Consider the following 18,635-nt stretch of genomic DNA (forward strand, 5'->3'; position numbering starts at 1 on the left):
TACCTTCCTTGTTTGTTGATAAAATTGCTTAGTGGAATAACATCTAATTGCTTTTGGAAATTCAGGTGTATCGATTATTTATCTGCCTATTGTGCCTGCATCTCTAACAGAGAAATACGTTAAACCAGACTGTCATCATTTGCTGTCAACAAAAACGTATTGTTACCCACTACTTTGTCCTATTCTAGGTGTTGCAGTTTGGTTATTTATAAACTATTTTAACATTTCAGATTTTAATTTAATCCGCCTAATGTTTAATTATCAGGGTCTACCCTTTACCATTTTTTTCAACATGGGTTCTGTATTTATCTGTTTCCAGTCTTCAGGGGCTTCTCACCCCTAGGGATTCTCAAAAATATGTGGCACATTTAGCGTTAGCAACCAAAAAAAAAATGATTGTCCAACCATTCCCCTGGAGACTTGATGGATAAGTACAGGGGAGGTACCTTCCAAATCTACCTTTCATCTAACCAAAAATCCCACATGTTTTGATTCCAGGACGGCTCCACTTTGTTATCCCACCGGCACCTCAAACTCAACATGCCTATAACTGAAATACTCTTCTTCCCTCCTTAATCCTCTCCTCCTTCTAATTTTCCACGTTCTATTGATACACCACCATCCTTTCTGTCCCAAAATCCCACACCCTTAGTGTCATCCTCTAATTCTCACTGTGTTTCAGCTCCCATGTTTAGTCTAAAGCTACATTCTACCTGCTCTTCCTTCACATTTTCTAGAGCTACCCTGTACTCTCCAGATCCATACTGCCGTGACTAAAGCCCAAGGTCTGGTCACATCATGGTTAGACTATTGTTCCAGCCTCATCACTGTTCTTCCTGCCTCCGTCTTCTCCCCATTCAGTTCCTACTGCACCTTCCTACATGTTTTGAACATTTTGAGCACTGAACATTTGGAAGCGTTGTTTGGCATACATCTCTTAAGGCCTCCAAAACCTCCATTGGCTTACCATTCCCCTCCTCCGCAAACCAAAATTTCTCACCATTGACCTAAAGGTTCCCTACCAACTTTCCCTATCCGACTTATAAGCTTTCTTCTCCTGCTACTCTCCACTTCGCTGTCTTTGCTCTTCCCTAACTAACTTAATTACTAATTTTTCAAGTCCTGTGCCCCTATCGCCTCACTCCTGCGGTTCCTTTCCTACCCCTACCAAAATCCAACATTAGTCAGCCTCTTTGAAATCTGTGTTCTATCAGAGACTACTCCTTCCTACCCATGTGAGCTTGGCTCTAAATGAGCAAGTGAGGTGGGGTTGACATCCCCAAGCCCCACTTTTGGGGGCCATCACCTTTATGCACCTCTCTGCTCACCCCTCACAAGTTTGTGTCTCTAGTCAGTGAGATTTGGGCAATGGGTGAGTAAGTGAAGGAGGGAAGGCTTCCTGGTTTGTTTTTTTTAGATGCAAGAGCTTCTGGGAGGGCTTCCTTGAGCTTTGACAGTTTAAGGTCCAGCCTCATTGCTCCTGTGTGGTCTAATTCTGGCCTTCCTGCTGTCCTTCTGTTTCAAGAGTAGTTTCTTCTGGTCTTCTGCCCCACCCCAGTTGGGGTCACAACGGAGCAACCTACTTCGTAGCTGGATGCGAAAGTCATTCTCAGCATCTTTTTGTCATCCCCCTGTCCCCATCTCACTGACAAATATTAAGTAGAAGGCATCCTGGAACTCAGTGTTGGATTGATGCAGAGGTCTTAGGGAAGATTGCTGGTTGCCAAGTTGGTAGTAATCACCTTTCCTTACCCAAGATGTGTCCAAGCATCAGAAAATGCAGGGAGAGGAAAGTTTTTCATTCTTTGTGGACAGATCTGACTTAATAATCTAGCAGGTGGTACTAGATAAAAATTTGCAAGTTATGGATCCTGGAAGATTCTCCAGTCCAACTCTCAAACAGACATTACAATGTCTTACACTCTTCTGGCAGTAGTTGCTTCCTTTGACTGAGGACAGAGGTAAAATCTGGAAAGCAGACTGTCTAATCAGGAGTCACAAGAGGCCGGCCGGGTGCCAAAGAAAATTGCCCACAGAAATAATAACCAGTCGTATGATATTTAGCACCTTCATTAGCCTTCTCCTGTTCACTACTCTTCAAATTTAAAAAGGTATTTCACAGCAGCTGGTCATCTAACACTTCGGATCTAACGTCGCCAAGCCTGTGCAGGGGCTGGAGGAAGGAGAATTGTTCTGACAAAACCTCCCAGCATTTAATCAGGGAATAGTACTATCTTGCTAGTGAAAGAGGCCAGATTGTGTTCCCCTTTTAACCTTCCTTCCAAGTCGAAGTCTGTGTTCTGTCTATCAGAGACGCCTCCTTCCCACCCACGAGTGCCCTTCCATTTGCCAGACATATATGTGGGAGAAGAAGGGCCTTTCCTGTCTCTCAGCTGGGGCTCAGCCAACCCTCCGACTGTGGTTTTCTCCGAGTCCACTCCCCGTAGCACGGCTGTTTCCCACACCCAATAAAGAAGCCAAAGTCAAATAGAGCAAAGTGATCTGGTCTGTAGGCCAGGTCTTAGGAACACTGGCCAAGGACCACTCAGATCCTGCATTCCCAGCAGGCTGGTAACTACACAGCCCAAGGGCATTTAGTGGAGAGCACAGTGTACGTGGGCCGTTGATTTTACCCCATTCCTCATGAACTGTCGGATGATGGTGAAGATCCCTCTTGGGAGTTTTTGTCCTTTTGGCAGAATTGAAGTACAATCAATCAGCCATTTACATTCATTGAGAAAGCTGGGGGAAACTGGACACAGGAACCATAATCAGTGGAGCTGTGAAATTGAGGCCAGTCTTAGAGTACGTAAACCGAGGCATACTGCTGTCAGCCAGGGTAGAAACATCCAGCTGAGTTGAAGCAGCCATTGAGTCTCTGCCAGGGCTCCTTAGTTAGCACTATCAGACTCCACTTGGACCAGGGTCACTGCTCAGGGTCTGAAACCCGAGAGACTTCCTTCCCTCTATCGACACGCTGAAGATCCGGATCAGCCCATCAATCAGTCGTAATCATTGAGTCCTCACTGTATGCAGAGCACTGTACTAAGCACTTGGAAAGATAATATATAACAGAGTTGATTAGGCACGGTCCCTGCTCAGATGTTTTAGAATGCTAAACATATCCTTGGTTGTTCTTCATCTTAGAGGATTGTTGTTGGGCCATGACTGTTTCTGAGCTTTTATACTGCCCTGGACCCCCTAATACTATTTAGTGATTTTTTTTTCTAATAGAGCAGAACAAATGGGAGTCTGAAAGAACTTGAAGCTGATGTGAATTTGAGCATTTTGAATATCCCCTCTGCCTCTACTTTCTTAGGGGTGAGGAGATTGGCTTAGGGTTGGATTAGTAGTATTAGTGGTATTCTACACCTACTTGATGCAGTTCAGTAGAGTAAGCACAGAGGAAGATAGAATACATTTCCTGCCCACAGTGAGCATGCACTCTAGGTGAATTCTTGCCACAGTATCGTCACCTGAATGGATCACTGTGCTTTCGGCATCTACAAAGGTTTGTCCAAGCTTCTGTTGTTTTTATATGCGGTACCGCCCATATTCTAGGCACTGTTCAAATCTTAAGGAGATTTGGTCCCTACTGAATAGGTTTGAAAGCTTGTTTGTTTGCTATTTTGAGTGACAGCCTACTGTGACATAAAGGCTTCATCTTTCAGCGGAAGTAATGACTCCAGTCTAGGAAAAGAAAAATGATAATTTGGTTGACTCTAGATCTATGGTTATTTTTTCGGGGAGGGAAGGTTTGAAGGGGTGGAGTTTTTATGGGTTTTGTTTGTGTTTATAAAGTAAACAGAACTGATCCCTTTCATTGCTAAGGACCATTGTGCAGAGTGCCCGTTCAAAAGAAGACTCCCCAGGTACAATAAGGTGTCCTTCTTTCAGTCCTGAAAAAACTAGGGTGGAACCTTTGAATTACAAAATTAACAGAGCTCTTCTCTACTCCCATCAGATTGCTGGCCTCAGGCCCAGCCAAGATTTCCTTAGTTTTCAGTCTGATACTTTTATTTGTATTCATACAATATTTGTAACCATATAAATATTTTCAGAACATTGTTTCCTTTCATTTGACTTTAGAAGTCTTAGTGAGGAGGAAGCCTCAGCAAACTGGGGGCTGTAATTATTTATAAATCACCATAACAGCATATACTTGGGCAGATGGTCTACTCAGATTGTTGCTCCTTTAACCAACATTTTCCAATCACATAAAATATGCCCATCAGAAAGTGATCTTTTATTTTGAAGGATTCTGTAATCCTAATTCTGCTTCCTGAGTAATTTTTAGAGGAAGACAAATCTTCACGATTTCTTTCTTCTGCATCTATTTTATTGAATGACAATTGAGATTCCTCAGAAGCACTTTTACTGTTGTTTTTCACTCTAAAGCTTTTTTTCATCTAAAACATATTCCAATAGATTAATTTCCTATGCTCTAACGGAATTGGATTCCACCCACTTCACTCCACGGAAGCTGCCTCTGAAGGTCACCAGTGATCTCCTTCTTGCCAAATTCAATCGCCTCTATTCCATCCTAATCCGCCTTGACCTCTCAGCTGCCTCTGATACTGTGAATCACTCCCTTCTCAAGGGAACATTATCCAACCTTGGCTTCATTGACTCTGTCCTCTCCTAATTCTCCTCCTATCTCCCTGGCCCACTCTTTCTCAGTCTCTTTGGCGGGCTCCTCCTATGCCAACCACCCCCTTACTTTGGGAGTCCCTCAGAAGCTCAGTTCTGGGTTCCCTTCATCTGTACCCACTCCCTTGGAGAACTCATTCACTCTCATGGCTTCAACTATCATCTGTACGCAAATGATTCCAAAATCTACATCTCAATCCCTGATCTCTCTCCTTCTCTGCAGTCTTGTATTTCCTCCTATCTTCAAAACATCTCTACTTGGTTGTCCCATGACACCTCAAACTTAAAATGTCCAAAACAACTCCTCATTTTCCCACCCAGCACTGACTTCCCCATGACTTTCCCATCACTGTAGACAACATGAACATTCTCCCTGTCTTCTGAGCATGTTACCTCAACTTATCACTCTTATTGTACCCACATATTCAGTCTTTCACCAAATCCTTCAAGTTAAACCTTCACAACATAACTAAAATCCTAACTTTTCTCCGCACCCAAACTGCCACCACCTTAATCCAAGGATTTATCCTATGCCCCATGATTAATGCATTGGCCTGCCTCCAGTCCAACTTCACTCTGCTGCCCAGATCATTTTTCTACAAAACTGTTGACCTTGTCTCCCCACTCCTCGAGAACCTCCAGTGGTTGCCCATCCACCAAAACTGCATCAAACAGAAACTCCTTACTATCGGCTTTAATGCAATCAATCTCCTTGCTCCCTCCAACCTCACCTCACCACCCAGCACACTTACTTTGCTTCTCTAATGCCAACCTTCTCAGTGGACCTCAGTCTCACCTATCTTGCCGCCGACACTCTGCCCTCATCCTGTCTCTGGCCTGGAACTTCCTCCTCATTCATATCTGACAGCCATCACTCTCCCCATATTCAGAGCCTTATTACAATCCCATCTCCTTCAAGTGGCCTTCCCCAACTAAGCCCTCATTTTCTCTACTCCCTCTGCCTTCTGCGCATGCCCTCCTCATTGTCTCTACTCCATCTCCCTTCTCTGTGCCCTTGAACATGAATTGTTTTTTCAGCCCAATAGCACTTGTGAACATATCCATAATTTTGTCTATATTAATGCCTGTCTCCTCTAGATTGTAAGTTCCGTGTGGGCAAGGAATGTGTCTACCAACTCTGTTATATTGTACTCACCCAAGCGCCCTGCACACAGTAAGCATACAGTAAATATGATTGACTGACACCAGTAACAGAAAAAAACTGAATGATTCATAAGGAAATACATCAATTGACCTTAACACTACCTAAGAAGCTGCTGAGGGGATATCTTTGGGTCCAATCTATCATTCTATGTGTTTTTCTTGTTAGGCGAGTATTTTCCAAGCTAAAGGCAGATTAACACTGGTTATTTGCTGACATCACTTGTGATTCAGCTGCTAATGGCTCTTCTGAGTTTAAAAGAGTGGTTCTCTCATGGATGGCCAGGTAATATTTTTAGAGTCCTGCACTAATGAAATAATCACCACAGAATGTGAAGAGGAGAAGAACATAGTATTGGGAGTCAGTGTGGGCTAGTGAGAAGAACACACATCTAGGAGGGAATGTTCTAATCCCTTGAGAAGCAGCATTGCCTAGTGGAAAGAGCACTGGCCTGGGAGTCAGAGGACCTGAATTCTAATTCTGGCTCCACCACTTTCCTGCTATGTGACCTTAGGCAAGTCAGTTGACTTTTCTGTGTCAACATTCCCTTGTCTGCAAAATGGGGATTCAGTACCCGTTCCCCCTCCTACTTAGACTGTGAGTCCCATTTGGGACCTGATTATCTTGAATCTACCTCTGTCTATATGTTGCTGAATTGTACTTTCCAAGCGCTTAGTACAGTGCTCTGCACACAGTAAATGCTCAATAAATATCATTGATTGATTTATCTTCATTCGCCTCATTTGCAAAAAAAAAAATTGCCTTAGCAAAATGTCCCTCAAGTAACACTGTTTATGAACCAGTAATATTCTTAAAAAGTTATTCTATGTGGGAAATCCCTTCTTGTCCATTCTCACAGTGGCAACTGTAGTTCTTATTTAAATGGTGTGTTTAAGTTGAAATCCAAAATTTTTTCTCCTTTTCATCTTTGTCAATCAGCTGCCTTCTACTTCAAATGTTTGGGCCATGCCAGGAAGTTCCTCTGCCCACCGAGCATCAAGTGCCACCTCCAGTAGCCAGAAGGCAGCCATTCTGCCCCCAAAGGTGATGGCATCCCAGAGCTGTTCCTCCCAACTTGCCCCCATGCCTCCATCTAACCACAAACAAACAGCAGTCAGAAAAATATCAACCCAAAGGATTGCCAAGTAAGTTTTCAATTATTTTCTCTAAACTAATCTCTAGACATGCACACTCGTCCTCTTTGGCCTCTTCAGCTCACCTCGGGCTGATGCTTCCCAAAAGTACCTGCTTCCAAAAAGAGAATGGCACTAAACAAATTTGGAACTGATCTGCGTACTAAAATGATGTCCCCTTTCATAGTTAGCATGACTTCTTAGATGTAGGGCTCCCCATATATTAAGCACGTTCTATGTGTCAAGTACTGTTCAAAGTGCTAGGTTAGATATGTCAATTATTTTGGACACAGTCCCTATCCCACTTGGAGCTCACAGTCTAAGTAGGAGGAAGAACAGGTTTTTAATCCCCGTTTTACAGTTGAGGAAACTGAGGCACAGAAAAGTTAACTGACTTGCCGAAGGTCATACAGTAAGCAGATGGCCAAGCTGGGATTAGAACTCAGGTCCTCTGACGCCCAAGCCCATGCTTTTTCCAATAGGCCATGCTTCTTCTCAAGCTACATTAAAGCCTCAGGAAATGTAAGCCGGGATTTGCATTCAGGGCTATCAGACCTTTTGAGCTGAGGGTGACTTTAGCCCCTTGAAGGAACAAGCTGTTTGGGAAGTAGTGAGTTGAGTTGGCAAGAGCATGGAGTTTGCCACACTCTAGTCTCGATCTTAGTATCTGCCCTGCCTCTGTTCTGTTTGGGTGACTTTTGGCAAGTCACTTAGCCTTTCCAGGACAGATTTTTCCCAGTTGTAAAATAGGGGTGGTAACTTGCCAATCTCTACCCCACAGGGATGGTGTGAGGAAAAATGAGATCATTTAATGTGAAAGTCCTTTGGCAAAACAAAAGCTCTATAAAATCATAGGCATTCAGATTTTGTCAGCTCAGTCCTGGTGTCAGCAGAGAGCCAGGGTGGGCAGTTAGAACTTTGATTTCTTCATCCATTTATGCACCCCCATCGCAGTGTTGGGCTGAAAATGTGCCTCGATTTGATACTGTGTAGTGTGTCTTTCATTGATATATTAGCCGCCTACTGGCTTTTGTCAGTCTAAGAGTTGATGTTATTCCCCAAACTCCAAATGACTGAAATCCAGTCTCTCTTTAGGCCTCCCTTTTTTTTATTAGCTCCATGTCAGTGTTGAGAAGAAATGAACTGGAGTTCTGGTGACAATATTTTTTTTCTTTAGCTCTATCTCATTGTTGAGAAGAAATGAATTGGAGTTCTGGGGACGGTGTTAAGAGTGACGGTCCGCCTTTCTCTGGAGGGATTTTTTTCCCTCTAAATATATTAAGTGAGAAAAAAGATTGCTTCTGAATGCTGAAACTATTCTCCATTTTCGACACCATCAATTTTGCAACATGTTTCTTGGACATAATTTCATTAGGATCTCTAGTCTCTCAGATCAGTTCTGCTTTTAAGATGGAAGGAAACGTTTACAGAAAAGACTGTGTGGGATATGTGGTTCCAACCAGCTATTCATCTGAAGCAGAATTGGTGTTGTACCATTTATCTCTCATCAAGTTCTGTCTTCATTATTACTTAGGTGATCAGTTTCAGTTGAGAGGAGAGTCATTTGGGACTTTGATGCCTTGTCTTAGTCCCCTTGTCTCTGCCAGCTCTTGAAGATGTTTCTTCTACTCATTTGACAGCTTTGTAAAAGTTCCAGAACAATTCCAGAACAATTCCTGAACTAGCCATCAAGATGGTCCCTCTGACTGTAGATTAGGAACGAGTGCCCCTTCCCACAGTCCTTGAAGAGAACAGCAGAACATCTGCAGTTCTGGGCTGAGAGCAACTTCAGTAGAACCCAGAGAAACCTCCACAACCCTTCACCATACAAGTTAGAGCATAAGACGCTACTTTACTGCATGCCAGATGTAGCCTTAAAAGCATTTGAAAAGAAAACAAACAGTTATCTGGGAGATTTAGTGAATGTGGATGTGAACGCCAGTCTCGGCACTCTGGTTCCTGCAGCATGGTGTATTCGTCGGCTGCTGCTCTTGTGAGGAGATTCCTTTGAGCAGAGGTGATAAGTGGACATGCTGGTGGGTTGGTGGGTTGCTTTACCAGGCAGTCGGTGGTGAGTGTGAAGATTCTGGTGCGCTGTGCTCACTTGCTGGCAGGGAGAATATTTACCCTTTTGAGATGGAACTGCAGCTCTTTGGAAAGACTTTGCCTTGCTGCATTTTTGTGGTTTCTTCTCTCTGACAGGCAGGAGTGTGGGAAAACCGGAAACAGCTCAGCATCAAAAATGCAGAGGAGGGGGGGAAAAAAAGCAAAAGATTTCTTCAGAATTCGAGAAGTGCAATCCAAGCACCAAAAGGCCGGCTGTGAAGAGCTGTTCTAGAAATAGTTACTGATTTGCCTTTGGATTTGGAGCCGTGTCTTGAAATTTTAATCTAGGGCTAATGGAGAAACATTCGTTCACTTGGAGAGAATTTATGGTGTTCTGGGAACCTACAGTTTTCAAATCTAGTGTTCCTTCCCTGTGCTGTTCATCTCAACATGTTTGGTTGAATTGTGTAGTTCAAAGCCAGTTGTGGTATCTGCCCATCTCCTCAAGCAAGTCTCTGAAATATGCTTGAATTCCTCTCTTTACAGATATTCTTATTTCCTGATAAATCCTGGGTTAGATTGTGAAATTAGAAGTCTGCTCAGTGGAATAAAACATTCAGATTAAGATGCAGCCTCTGCTACATTTTATTGTCTCCTTTCTCTTTGAACAGCTACTGCCTTATGTGATTATTCTCACTGCCATTCGTCCAAAAGCTCAGATCCTGCCACTTTAAGTTAATCAGGAATCATCAATCCTAACTTGAATTCCGCAGAGTCAGTCAGTTATGTTTATTGAGCACTTACTGTGTGCAGAGCGCTGTACTAAATGCTTGGGAGAGTACAGTGTAAAAGACACACTGTGCTCACAAAGAGCTTACAGTCTAAAGGGGAAGAGACACATTAATATAAATAAATCAGAGCTATGTATGTATGTTCTGTGGGGCAGAGTGGGAGGATGAATAAAGGGAGAAGCAAGTCAAAGAGATGCAGAAAAGGAAAAGAGCGTTTAGTCAGGGAAGGCCTGTTGAAGGAGAGGTGTCAATGAAACTTTGAAGGAGGGAGAGTAATTGTCTTTCAGTTATGAAGAGGGAGGACATTCCAGGCCAGAGGCAGGTCTTGGGCGAGAAGTCGGTAGTGAGATAGACAAGATCAAGGAACATCGAGAAGGTTAGCAATAGGAGCCATGTGTGCAGATTGGATTGTAGTAGGAGACTGATGAGATAGGAGGGGTTGAGGTGATTAGCTAAGACCTTAAGGAGTTTCTTCTTGATGCAGAAGTGGATGATTAACCACTGGAGGTTCCTGAGGAATGGGGAAACATGCCTGAACATTTTTGTAGGAAAATGATCCAGGCAGCAGAGTGAAATATGGACTGGAATGGGGAGAAACAGGAGGCTGGGAGGTGAGCAAGGAGGCTGATAGAGTAATCAAGGTGGGATAGGTTAAGTAGTTCGATTAACGCGGTAGCAGTTTGGATGAAGAGGAAAGGGTGGATTTTAGCGATGTTGGGAAGGTTGAACCTAGAGCAGTACAGTGCCGCAAGAGTTAATGCAGAAGCTCCAAACCATTGAAAAGTTGTAAAAAGGTTCTGGCCCTATTTATCTCGGGAGTCTTTGTGGGGTGGCTTTTGGACATCAGACATCTCCTCCCAGAGAATTTGTCATATGATAGAAATACCGTGGCAGCCATTTCCCAAAACAACTAAGTTTCTGCTCGATTGAAGAACCATAGAATATGAAACAGTGAATGTTATCTAGGGAAGCCAAGGTATAGAGAGTTACAAGTCAGAACTCTGTAAGTCAGTAGTACTGAGGTCTGCAATTACTGAGCTCTACTCCTAAACCTACCACCTTCTTGCATACTAGTAATGGGTATTTTTTAATTGCTTACTGGGTGCAGAGCACTCTAGACTTTAAGCTCGTTGAAGGCAGGGAATGTGCCTATTGCTATATTGTACTTTCCCAAGTGCTTTGTACAGTGTTCTGCACACAGTAAGTACTCAGTTAAGTACGATCAACCGAGTAAGCGCTGGGAAAGAGAATTCAGGTGGGATTTAGACTTAGTCCCTGTCCCTTGGGGGGGGTTCAAAATATAAAAGGATGTAATTGAATATATAATGTTAGGCAAGGTGTGCCACACCAGGCCTCAGTTTCCCAATCTATAAAACCAGATTTTTTATAAAAGAAGCAGATTTTACATTCTGCTGTTAATCAGAAGTGAGTATTTGTTGTGATGACAGCTTCTTTTAGCCAACAATCAGCACTTGGTTCTGTTTTCTAATTTACTACCACATTAAATCCAGGTCATTTTTCAGCATAACTGCTTTCCACCACATCTCCCCCTCACACACTAGATTCTTGGGTCTAGTTCTCAGGTGCAGTTTATTGTGTTTTTTCCTTAGGCTGGATCATTTTTATGTCATTTTGGGTTGTTGTTGTTTTCCAATTTCTGTACTAGCACTTAGGTTTTCTTGCTTTTTCTCTCTGAGCTTAGCAACATTCCTTACTGCAGATAGTGTAATGTTTTCTTCTAGGCAGAAAGCTAGTTTGAGAAAAATGACTAATCAAAGTCCAGTTTCATTCAGTGTCTTATGCATACACAACCACCTTTAGATTCAAAGATGACTATCAGTGGGGAGGTTTTATCAGGGTATGCAGATGTGAATGATAAGTAGCATGGCCTAGTGGAAAGAGCACAGGCCTGGGAGTCAGAGGACCCAGGTTCTAAGTCCGGATCCTCCACTTATGTGCTATATGACCTTGGGCTAGTCACTTAATTTCTCTGTGCCCCAGTTCCATCATCTGTAAAATGAGTATTAGGACTGTGAGCCCTCTGTGGAACATGGACCGGGTTCAACCCAAATAAGCTTCTATCTACCCCAGTGCTTAGTCCAGGGCCTGGCATTAATACCATTAAAACAAAGTGCAGGCCTGGCGGACCCTTCACGTTTTGTGCATTTAAAAATTGCCCCTGTGCCTGAATATATTTGTTACTCCCTTCCATTGTCACATTCTACACAAAGAAAGTCACCCCCATTTCTGATTGACGCAGGCCAGGTTGTTGTACCTTGTGTTCCCATCTCTCAGTTGTCCACTGTTGTTATATGTGGTTGAAGGTTTTGCTGCATCATGTCTTTAAAAAATTTTTTCTGTCCACATTGTTTATGGCTTCTCAATCTCGGCTCACAATGGAGTAAATGTATAGGTATCCTACTGCCTTCCTTTCTCCTCAGTTGGACTGAAAGGTTTTGTAGAAAAATTATCCATGAAGCAGATGAAATATGAACTGGAATGGGGAGAGAGAAAGGAGGTTAGGAGATCAGCAAGGAGGTAGATGTTCTAGTCAAGACCATGCTTCTAGTCTAATTTTTGGCTCACAGTCTACATATTGTAAAATGAACCTCAGGAACAACTCTGCCTTTTTGAACAGTTGCAAGAAGACGTACAAAATGTAATGGACTTAGTGGACTGATTTGTAGAGACATACAGTCCTTTGGACTGGCGGTGAACTTGAAGAAGTTGGAGGATGTGTGTGAATCTGAGCTGGGGAAACTCTTTATATGGCCAAAGATTTTCACCAGCAAAGCAGAACCGACTATACTAAAGCAAGATATAGTTATCTTGATGTGTGTTAAGTACTTACTAAGTGCCAAGCACTGTTCTAAGCACTGCAGTGGATAGAAGATAACCAGGTCCCACAAGGAGTTCACGGTCTAAGTAGAAGGGAGAACAGCTATTGAATGCCCATTTTGCAACTGAAGAATCTAAGCCACAGGTAGATTAAGTGACTTCTCCGAGGTCACATCGCAAGCAAGTGGCAGAGCCAGGATTAGAACCCACGTTCTCTGACTCCCAGACCTATGCTCTTTTTCCTAAGCCACCCTACTTCTCCCCGCTGGAGCCTCTGCCCCTCTATCCTGGTGCTCTGCTCTAGTAGAACCCACCCCAGAGTTCAAGATATCTAAGTAATTACTGTCTGGTAGTAAATCGATTCAGAATATACCAAAGAAATGCTTAGAGGAGACACTGTGTGAGAATTTCAAAGAATGCAGTAGCTTTGAAGGGCTAGGAAGCAACCTCAGCAGATACACCAGTGTGGAGTGTTGCAATGAAGAATGACTAGGGCAGCAAACACACCAAATAACAAACATCTAGACCTGTGATCAGCTTTCTCTGTCTCCCTCTCCCTCCCCTCTTTTTCCTCCTTCCTCATCTCTTAAAACAAATCATTAGTGGCTTACAAGAAGTGGTCTTTTCTTATATACAATACTCAACCCAAAGACAGGTATTTTTCCAGTGTTTTGGCCAGGTTATGAGTTCTTTTAATAGGGCCTTAATGTTTATTTATTCACCTTGATGCCTTTTTACAGTTGGATTCTTTTACTGGCCTTTATTTTCTCCCTTTGATCTTGCTTTATCACCTGTTTAATGAGTTACTACCGATTGCTGGTCACTAAGATTCCATTCTATTTACCAGGTCCTCTTCCTCTTTGCAACCATAGCCTACAGCTTTGCTCCCATTTCTAGGAAGGCTGCAATTGTCTCTTTCTTGATTGACAATTTGAATGTTTCCTCAACATGTCTTTTTTGATGATGATGGTTTTATTTGTTAAGCGCTTACTATGTATTTTTCAGTCTCCCCCACACTTGCTAAAGAAAGAAAGTTAGGTCCTGGGGATGATGGCAGGTCCTCCCTCCTGCCTGAGGAAACAGAATGAAAATGAAGCACCCATGTTAGAAGAAAATAGAAGGATTGGGGGACTGAAAAGAGGCATGGGAGGAAACTAATAGAGGTCAAGCTTGACACACCATCCTGGGAAGTGGTGAGCAGAAGATGTTTATGATAGATGTGGTTTAGAGACATTTCCATTGATCGGCTGATGATTGGAAAGATGAACAAAAGAAAATTGCTAGGTAAACAAAATTAAGCTAATTAATGTGAGCAGAAACATACAAAGGCGCATACCTTTACTGGGGGGAAATTGGGAATGGACATATTTCTGACTGCATCCTCTAATGAAATATTGCCTTTAATTTATGGTATGTGATCAATATTTTCTATAAAAATGCTTATTTTCTATAGAAATGTACATTTCTATAGAATATATATGTGAATATATATATTTTTCATCTCACATGGGCATGTTATTCCATATCATTCCAAGCTGGACATCTTTTCTGATTGCTTGTTGTCTGTGGTTGATCAGAACATGCCCTAAAAGAACCAGAAGCTTGCAAACTTTCAGATCAGTAAGTGGAGAAAATAATAAGTAAAATTTGACGCTCGGCCAGTAAGAATCAGTCTGTCACGTTTAGCATAATTTTTCGCTATCTTGGAGGGGGATTTTAAATTTAGGGCAGTGGGTCTGCCTAGGACACTGCAGGTCCAGCAAGATCATCATTTTTCACCTTTGCCCAACCCATCCTAACTTCAAAATGTGCCTATTTGATTTGCATTGCCAAGGCAACTTTCTGGAAAGACCAGATAACATCAAAATCAGTGTCCTTCTCTTCCTCAGTCTTCAACAAACTGACCTCAAAATGGAGAAGAGAAGAAATGAAGGTAGGGAGACAGTCGAACCAGGTCAATTCATTTTTTGTTCATTGACCAGTGTAAAAGCCTTTAAAGTGATGGCTGCATCCAAAATTTTGACAATTTTGTTAATGAATTGTACATCGCCTTGATTCTATTTAGTTGCCATTGTTTTTACGAGATGTTCTTCCCCTTGACTCTATTTATTGCCATTGTTCTTGTCTGTCCGTCTCCCCCGATTAGACTGTAAGCCCGTCAAACGGCAGGGACTGTCTCTATCTGTTGCCGACTTGTTCATTCCAAGCGCTTAGTACAGTGCTCTGCACATAGTAAGCGCTCAATAAATACTATTGAATGAATGAGTGAAAATCCAAGCAGAGAGATTCCTATAGATCAGTGTGGACAGTGGGCTATGTTTGTTCCTCCAAGTGGTTTTAATCCAACCTGGAGCCCAGATTCATGCTGGCTCTGAGCAAGCCACTTCTACTGCGACCCCAAGACCATTGGCTGGAGGGGTTAAATAACCACTCCATAGGGAAGGATGAACTCCTGTAAGGGAGAAGCCACTGCATTTCTCAAGTTCAAATGCCACTCCACCTCTGGTTCTTAACACTTGGCCAGTTTGTGGCAACTTTTAAAATGTGGTACATGCCCACTGGTGAAATTAATTGCCCACTCCTGCTAGGTAATGAAGTGCAAGAAATAGAACAGGCAACTACAAATTATCAAGATACCTTTTACTCCTGGTTGCTGCCATATAAAGACCACATTGGCTCCGGATATCTAGATTAATTGTACATCCTACCTTCAGGCATTCTTTGGCAGCTGTGCCAGTCCATCCGGGGATAGGTGCCTTAATAAAGCACTCTGCCACAGCTGGGCTCCTCAAAGTTTCCAGCTCTCAACCTTTGATTGGCCCCAAATTTTTGCACACACTTTCTCTCCTTCTCTCCCTCTCCCTTGCTCCCTCTCTCTCCCCTCTTTCCTCTTTCTATCACACCCACAGAGTCTTTCCAAAAGCAACCACAGCTCATGGATCCAGGGGTTGGGTTCTTCAAACATGGCCTTTTGCTGAAATCAGAACTGAACTTCCTGTAGGATGGGATTTTGGTGATGATTGCCTTGTTTTCATCATTCCCCACTAACAGTGAGAAGGTTTGAATGAAGAATCTCAAAAAGTAATCCCCAGTCCACCTGTTCCATCTACAGTGCTTAGTTTTTCCAAAACAGAATGGAGACTAGTGGTGGGCCAGTGGTGTGGCTGACTAAAAAACAGTGGTTCCAAACCCTTAACACCTCCAAACATGGGGATAGTCCTATATGCATGTCTTTTAAATTTACCAAGCCTGTGGACAACAATAAGCCAAACTTGCCTGGTTCAGTATGAAGACCTTGATGATGTAGAGAAATTCACTCTCTAAAATAAAATAAAGTGGAAATAAGAGCATGAGAGAAGAGACTGGAGGTGAATGAATAGCCTCTGGCAGTGATAGCTTAGATTCCCAAACATTCAGACTAAAGTTGGTCTCCTATTTGATTGCACTAGTAATAGGACCAGGCCATCATTGTGAAGGTTCAAAGATAAGGCTACTCTCATTCTCTGGATCAATGGCACACATTTGATTTCATGCCAATCTCTGAGAAAGGGCTCATTTTTGCTACCACCACATCCTATCTCCCAAATCCTTCATATTTCATCTAGAAAGCAAGAAAATATGTTTAAATCAACTTCTGGATGTATTGGGAAAACTGGAGTAATGTAAACTGCACATTGATGTAGGAAAACATTTCCTTAATTTAAGTTTTTCAACTTAAAATGTGATTTTTTTTAATTCTAGAAAATGAGTTTTATCACACATGTTCCCTTTGAAATCACAAAGCCTCATCCATTTTGTCACTGACATCTTTACTCAAGGACATGTCTAGGTTTTCCTGACTCAGGAACACTAGTCTTATATTAAACTCAAGAGAAATGCCCGTTTACAACTTTTAGAAAGTGATGCGTATAAACACTGAGTTGGAATCTAATCACTTGCCATATTCGCCTCCTAATGCCCACTTTCATATGAACTGAGTATGCACTGTGCAGTCATTTTTCTTTTGCACTAAATAAATATGATTGAATGAATATTTCTTCTTACCTTCTATTCCCCTTTCCTTTCTTCCCCTCTGCATTTCTCCTGTTTCCTTAAAAGAAAACACACAGACACACTTGCACACTTTCTCTCTCTCTTTCTAGTTCCCTCTCTCCCTCTGACATTCTCCCACAAGCTCCCATCCTCCCACACATACACAGGGCACCTGGATTACTGAGAATAAACTAATATTTACTCAGCAACTGCAGGCTTGTGCTTACGTTAATTGTGAGAATGTCACTTAGGAATTGGAAACAGCAGAATTCTTCTTTAGAATATGCATCTCAGAAAGAAAAACAAAACAAAAAATTAGGGCTCCAGAGCAGGGTTGACCATGGGCTCCGGGAGGCTTAAGGACAGTAAGTGGTATGAAAAGCAAACAGAGTCAGGAAGGATTTGTTGTTGTTGTTGTGGTGGCAGTGTTGTTTTTTTTAAAGACATACTGGCTTAAGCTTAATGAGTCAGGAGGAAGATTGACTGGAAAAGTGAGGGGTGGAGAAATGAGAAAAGTGGAGTTGGAAATTTGACAGAAAAACAGGAGAGAATGAGCCAGAAATGGATAAGAACTGCCTAAAGGCCAGGTAATAAAAGAGCCATGGTCAATTAGGGAAACCAGAGAATTCTATTTTCTGTGACTTCACCAAATGCCCCCCACCCTCCTCAAACTCCAAGCTGAATTACATTGGAAGCACCAGCATAGAACCAGATTTTCCATTTGCATTTGACTCTTCGGGCTTGGTGCTAGCTTAGCAGACACAGCCTTCTTACTGTGCTTGGAACCCTCTCAAGGGGCAGAGATACCATTCTGTCTGAGAAGCTGCTCCTCTGGAGTCAGCCGGTTAGAAACTTGAGAATCTTGAACCCAGCTTGCAATATAAAAGGATCAACAACCTTCCTCCCACTCCTACTTGTGAGTGAAATCATCCTCTTAAACAACTAACACAGTACATCTAATTTCTTCAAGACAGTGAACAGTGGTGACTCCTCATTTATATCGAGGAAGCAGTAAGTTGCTCCGACACTCAATTCCACCTTAGTTTTTCCTTCCATTCTCTCCTCTTTAAGCGTCATCCCAAATGGCACTTAGTCCATCAACAGACAAAGGATTGCCTAGAAAGAACCCCTTACAGGCTCCCATTTCATCCGCGTCCTACCACAGAGGGAAAAAAAGTCCAGAAAAGCCTGATGGTGGGATAACTACTGTCTGGGAACTGTAGGAAGTCCATTGTAATCTTCTGGCTCTGGAGGTAGCAAAAGCTGGACTCGATGAGTCGATTTACCCTCTCCCTTTTGACCCCTTTCTAACTGCGTTTCCTGTGTTCTAGGGTCACCTCCACAGAAGGGCAGCTGAATGGATTTCAGAACAGCCTTAATCATGCTGGACCATATGCGACCCTTCCAAATTCCACAGGTGAGAGTCAGTTACTCCGTAATGGAGAACGGGAATAAGAGTGTGACTTCTGCATCTGCCAACTCCAAAGTGGAACAGGAGAAATTTCTTCAGGCCTTGAAGGAATTAACTCTGTACCGTTTTGAGACCTATGCAAAGGGACACTGCCTACAGTAATTTTAAACTCTCACGGTAATAAAGACCTAAAGACTTGCTCTGGAAATGCTCCCTTGGGGGGATTGAGAATTTTCTGGTGAAGTCAAGTCCAGAAGTGTAATACCTAGGTTTGAAATAGAATTGATGCTGCAAGGTCTCTTCCAAAGATGGAAGGCAAGTTTTCTAAAAACTTGACTTCTAAGCTGCTCCACATAGCTGCTCTTGAACTTTGTATTGTAATGTCTGTTTGCTGAGTAGGATCAAAGCCAGTGAATACACTTTAGGAAAGTAATGTTATGATGAAGAGGCTTTAAGTACCCCGAAATAGGAATCTATGTAAAATATACTGTAAACAGTTAAAGAAAGATACTTGTAAGACAAAGAGAATTAAGATGTTCTTCTCCTTAGCACTCAATTACAACCATAACTCC

General features: G+C 42.5%; 1 protein-coding gene across 10 annotated transcripts in view; it reads left to right on the top strand.

Moving 5' to 3' along the window:
- TTLL5 (tubulin tyrosine ligase like 5) overlaps positions 1–18,635 on the top strand; it is a 234,578-nt gene that overhangs the window by 185,246 nt on the left and 30,697 nt on the right. For 6 of the 10 annotated variants that reach the window (XR_005659888.1, XM_039911662.1, XM_029083036.2 and 3 more), the window contains 2 exons: positions 6,752–6,957; positions 17,984–18,069. Coding sequence is in view for 8 of the 10 variants with exons in the window: in XM_039911662.1 (XP_039767596.1) it covers positions 6,752–6,957; positions 17,984–18,069 (292 nt within the window). In the remaining 2 variants the exon portion in view is untranslated. The remainder of the gene's footprint in view (positions 1–6,751; positions 6,958–17,983; positions 18,070–18,635) is intronic. The other 4 variants (XR_005659889.1, XM_029083420.2, XM_029046414.2 and 1 more) reach the window with 1 other exon arrangement.

This window comes from Ornithorhynchus anatinus, chromosome 1 (genome assembly GCF_004115215.2).
Source record: "Ornithorhynchus anatinus isolate Pmale09 chromosome 1, mOrnAna1.pri.v4, whole genome shotgun sequence".
Classification (NCBI taxonomy): domain Eukaryota; kingdom Metazoa; phylum Chordata; class Mammalia; order Monotremata; family Ornithorhynchidae; genus Ornithorhynchus; species Ornithorhynchus anatinus.